General features: G+C 50.3%; 2 protein-coding genes across 3 annotated transcripts in view; both read right to left on the reverse strand.

Annotated features, from left to right (window-relative positions):
* LOC311374823 (transmembrane protein 182-like) overlaps positions 1–425 on the reverse strand; it is a 4,960-nt gene extending 4,535 nt beyond the window's left edge. For both annotated transcript variants that reach the window (XM_084490579.1, XM_084490580.1), the window contains exon 1: positions 222–425. In XM_084490579.1, coding sequence (XP_084346705.1) covers positions 222–389 — 168 coding nt within the window. In that variant the 5' untranslated portion in view covers positions 390–425. The remainder of the gene's footprint in view (positions 1–221) is intronic.
* An 878-nt stretch (positions 426–1,303) lies between these two features.
* The window catches only part of LOC311374822 (sodium/hydrogen exchanger 2-like), a gene marked incomplete at both ends in the record, with an annotated part of 6,844 nt that continues 3,147 nt past the window's right edge, over positions 1,304–5,000 (reverse strand). Inside the window, 8 exons of the mRNA XM_084490578.1 lie at positions 1,304–1,512; positions 2,302–2,365; positions 2,943–3,074; positions 3,628–3,757; positions 3,929–4,066; positions 4,267–4,337; positions 4,598–4,687; positions 4,961–5,000. The exon at positions 4,961–5,000 is cut by the window's right edge and continues 157 nt beyond it. Of these exons, the coding sequence (XP_084346704.1) occupies positions 1,304–1,512; positions 2,302–2,365; positions 2,943–3,074; positions 3,628–3,757; positions 3,929–4,066; positions 4,267–4,337; positions 4,598–4,687; positions 4,961–5,000 (874 nt within the window). The remainder of the gene's footprint in view (positions 1,513–2,301; positions 2,366–2,942; positions 3,075–3,627; positions 3,758–3,928; positions 4,067–4,266; positions 4,338–4,597; positions 4,688–4,960) is intronic.

Raw genomic sequence — 5,000 nt, forward strand, 5'->3', positions numbered from 1 at the left:
TCAGTGACGGACATTGATATAGTAATAGTGTAACTGTTGGACAGGATTTTCCCGAATGCGATCCAACGACGCTGGAACCTGATGTAAACACACTGCTTGCATGCGAAGGAGCGATGCGGCGACGGTAATCAACCGAGGCATCACCTGCTGCTTGCTCGGCACTAGTACGCATGTCGTTTCACACACAGGCGGCGCCCTCGGTAGCGTGTGTGTGTCCCTACCTCGGTACGGTTGCCCACCGCTCCGTCTCCGGGTCGCGTCTGCCATGCGTACGGTGCGCAATTGTCGCTCGCCAGCAGCCAGTAATCCGTACCGAAGGCCAGCAGGAAACACAACGCCCCCAGGCCCCCACACAGCCCGGCAGCCAACGCGGCCGCCCCCACCCTCATACCTCCGCACAGACAGAACCCTGTTCTACTACTTCCACAAACCTCTTCACTGACCTGACCCCCCTCCCCCGACTGTCTGTCTGTTGGTCACCTCAGGGCACTTTGAACCCCACCTCGGTCGGGTCCAGCTGATCTGGAGGACCCGGACTGTCACGCAAAAAAAACACAACACACTCCCCCAGCCACTCCCTGAGACCGGGGGCCTGGTGACAGTAGGGTAAGCACTGCAGCAGGGCCTCACTGGGAATGTCGTGGACAGTGGGGAGGACCGGCTATTCTGGGAGTGGTAAGACTGTCCTGGTATGCCCGTGGCATTTAAGTCCAATGAGTCGATTGAGTCTAACTGTTGCAATGACCTACTCCCAGTGGGTCAATGGTATGTCCCCACAGATATAGTATATCGGGGTGTGTTTGTGTGAGAGAGAGTTCTGTGTGTGTGTTTATGACATTCAGGCAGTTATAAAGTGGGTGTAACTTTCTGGCGTGAACTTCGGGATTATATTAGACCAGCAACGCTAACGAGAGGTCACCAGAGAGGTCATCTCCTGCATACCTGGAGCGGCTGAGGGGTTAGCCACAGGAAGCTAGCAGCAGCCAGGGTGATATTTATATCATAGCCGCCACACGTTCAAAACAAACGACACCCGGGACTCTGAAGACCATCCATGGCCTCATCTTTATTGGATGCTATACTGTATGAACCACAGTATATACAACATAAACACCAGGCCACGCACGCAATCTGACACTCCATGAACGAAAGGTAAAGTATGATAACTAGCGTTAGAAATGTAGCAATTTATGGGCGCTACTTTTATACACCAGAAGACTGTTCTTTAACATTTCTTAAACATCTTTTTGGTTTTATTTCTCTTTCACCCCCCCCCCCCCCCTCTCGTTCAGGGGGTCGGTCTTCATGCCTGCTTCTCGTTCTCAAAAGCAAAGCTGAGCTGTTTCTTCGGCGGTCTCCCCAGGGGCCCCTGGTGCTCTGCCGGGGTCCGGGGAGGGCCCGCCGAGGGGTCTTCACCTGCTGCTCTGGCCCCCTGGTCCTCTCTCTGCGGCTGACCGGCGGGGTCTAGTTCTAGGCCGTCCAGAGGCACAGGTCTGGGGCTGGTGGAGCACACTGCCAGAGTGGAGGAGGAAGCATAATATGGTCCGTATGATTTTATGGTTTCCAGTCGCAAAAAACAAAGGTTTCCCGGAAAACATATTGTAAAAAGGACTTAAAATGAGTCCAGGAAAGAGAAGTGGATTAGTATGTATTGCCTTCTTGTTTCCTCTTAAAACAGACAGGAGTCACTGCAGGCGTGCATAGCATCCCAACCACGAATAACATTACAATATATAATGTTGGAACCTTCGCTAACATCTCCAGCGTTCCAGCTCCAGTCCACTATGAAGGATTGAGTGATCTAGACTTCTATTCAAAGTGACTCATAGTTTATTAAGTAGTAGTAATAGTGAGTTTTTTAGATTCCACTGAAGAGCGGGTAAGGGTCGGCCATCTCACTCCTCCGGGACAACCTCATACTGCACACATCGAGCTTGGAACCCAGAACCTTCCGACTGGGGTTCAAACCCCCCTGACAGCCGACAAGGCTACCCTGCCCTCCGGTCATGCCCTCGTACCCTGATTGACCCTGATAATACGTTATTCCACAGTAACAATTGCATCATTTCACTCTGCCTTTAACCTTCCATTAAACCGCGTTGTGACCCCAGAGCCCGGCGCGGTGCCACCCGGGGGTACCTGTGTGTTGGGGGGTACCTGTGTATCCGGGGGTACCTGTGTGTTGGGGGGTACCTGTGTGTTGGGGGGTACCTGTGTGTTGGGGGGTACCTGTGTGTTGGGGGGTACCTGTGTGTTGGGGAGTACCTGTGTGTTGGGGGGTACCTGTGTGTTGCGGGGTACCTGTGTGAGAGCGGCTGAGGCCCGTCCTCTTCCTCTGGGATCCACTGAGCTCCAGACGTTCCCCCTGTCACCAGAATAACAACACAACACTCAGCGTCTTGAGTGACACCCGCAGGGACCCTGCATTGCTAGTGTGTGTGTGTGTGTGTGTGAGTAAGTGTGCACAAGTGTGTGTGTGTGTGTGTGTGTGTGTGTGCGTGCATGCTTGCATGTGTGTGTGTGTGTGTGTGTGTGTGTGTGAGCTTGTATGTACACACAAGTGTTTGTGTGTGTGTGTGTGTGTAAGTGTGCACAAGTGTGTGTGTGCGTGCATGCTTGCATGTGTGCGCATGTGTGTGAGCTTGTGTGTGTGTGCGTTTAAGTGTGCACAAGTGTGCGTGTGTGTGTGCGTGCATGCTTGCATGTGTGCGCATGTGTGTCTGTGCATTAGTGTGTGCGTGAGAGCGTGTGTGTGTGTGCATTTATGCGTGCGTCTGTGTATGCATGCTACACCCTCATGAGATCCCCTCACTGCATCGCCCACCTGCTATCTTAACACTACACATGTGCGCGCCCGCCCGTGTGTGTGTGTGTGTGTGTGTGTGTGTGTGTGTGTGTGTGTGTGTGTGTGTGTGCGTGTGTGTCTATGTGTGTGCACGTACCTGGGGGCCGTGGGAGGCTGAGGAGGGGTAGGAGCTGCTCTCCGCCAGACTCTGGCGCCGGTGTAGAGGCTTCCGCATCCTGTCGGTGGACGCCTCCTGGTGGAGGGTGTGACGGCTGTAGGCCGGGGTTTGCTGCGGGGGGGGGGAGAGGTACGGGCAAAGAGGAGCTCAGAGTTTATTGTTAGTATCATTAAAAACAGTACATAGGACTTGTACTGGACATCACTTTGACCCATCGCAACTATTGCCGCCATTTTGGGAGCATAGGCGCATATTGGAATGTAAGTTATGACGTTGTCAGTCGTGTTTGATTTGTCATTGCTTAGTAATTCATTGTGAACTTCTTTGTCATTTTGGAGAGACGTTGTTGTGTTTGAGACTGCCACAGTCTCTGTTCCTCGTGGCAAAAACAGCGTGGTTTTCATCAGCGTAGGTTAAAGGTTGAATTTGGATTGAACAATTCTTCAACTCTCTTGATTCTCTCAATTGTGGCTCTCAAGTATCGCCAAGAACAAATCCCATGACGCATTCTGGTGTACAAGCCCAACACATTACGGCATTTATTTATATTGCGTTGGAGAGACTCATCAGTCCAAATTGCAGTGCTGGTACGTCAGAGTAAGCTTGATCGAAAATAATAATTGCTAATAAACATGTTAGTTAGTTGAATGGAGCTGACCCTGACCTTGTTGTTGAAGTTATGCAGGTTCCTGGAGAGTATGCGTCTGATGCTGTCCATCTCCTCCGGAAGGAGGGGCCTGCTCTGGGGGCGGGACTCCAGGGTGAGGGTTCTGCCCTGGGAGCAATGCTCCACTCTGAGAGGATCAAATCGGTTGTCAATCAAAGAGTTGATGGGTATTTCACTCTAAGAATATACAATAGTTTTCTTGCATTCAGTGTGTGAGTGGAAAGTGTGTGGAAGAACGTTCGAATAAACCGCAGTTGCGTTTTTGTTGTTTGTTGATGTTTGTTTCTGTCTGTCTCACTGTGTGATCGGCGTCTCCTCTTCCCCCCTCTGCTCTCGTCTCTCCAGTTCTTCGTAGACTCGGAGGATGCTGGAGCATTCCTGGCGCTCCTCGCGGATCAGGAAGCGACGCAGATACTTCTTGTTAAACTGCTCAAACCTCACATTCACAAACACACACAACAAAATCCACTTAGTAAGTCGCCCGTTGCTACGCTAATGCAAGTCGTACTTTGAAACGAGACTAAATTGTGGTGTTGGCCGCCATCTAGTGGTGAGTATAAGATAACAACATATTTTGAGGACATTCAAAAGCTCGGGGGAGCCTCTTCTACTCCTCTATAATGAAGTCAAACCAACTTGTCTTTCCAGTAGTGCTGTCCCCAATAGCCCACCACGTCCTCTATCCCGGCCAGCAGGTGGTCAAGGATCTAGAAGATACACAACAAACCTGAACTAGTTATGTAACACCAAACACACCTCCAGTAGGCTGTCAGACGACTAGCAGAAAATGCTGTAAATTAAATATGTATCAATTGCATTTCCGTGTAAAGCACTGATGATTATGATTGTATCATAATTTTTTCAGTGTATGTCTCGGGACAAATTGCCAGACTATGTCAGAAAGGAACCACATTTCTGGGGGAAATACGTTTTGAGGACTTGAAGTCCAACTACTGCCCCGTCTCACCCTGCTGTGGATCTCCTCGCTCACTGTGGGCAGGGCTCTCTTCCTCTTCTTCACCTCCAGCAGCTCCACCAGAGGCTTGATGGTCATCCCCTGAAACCAGACGACCAGAGGTGGACCTCACAACGGTGAGCTCACAAAGTAAAAGTCCTCACCATGAATATATATATTTTTTTAGGGAAACGTTCTTGATTTGCTGAATCAAGGTGTTCGGTAACAAGTCCAAAAAAAAAAGAGAAAGGGTTTCAACTTTGTTGAACCAGAATTGTTCACAGAAAAAAAACCTCAGAGAACACTCTACCACATTAAAAGTCTCCCACAGGAAACAGTTATTTTCCTTTGATTTCCAGTCCAGCCGTCTCTCACCTGCACAAAGACTGTGAAGAGGATGACCACGATGGTGGTG

Source organism: Micromesistius poutassou (assembly GCF_964030765.1).
Source record: "Micromesistius poutassou genome assembly, contig: SCAFFOLD_5908, whole genome shotgun sequence".
Taxonomy (NCBI): domain Eukaryota; kingdom Metazoa; phylum Chordata; class Actinopteri; order Gadiformes; family Gadidae; genus Micromesistius; species Micromesistius poutassou.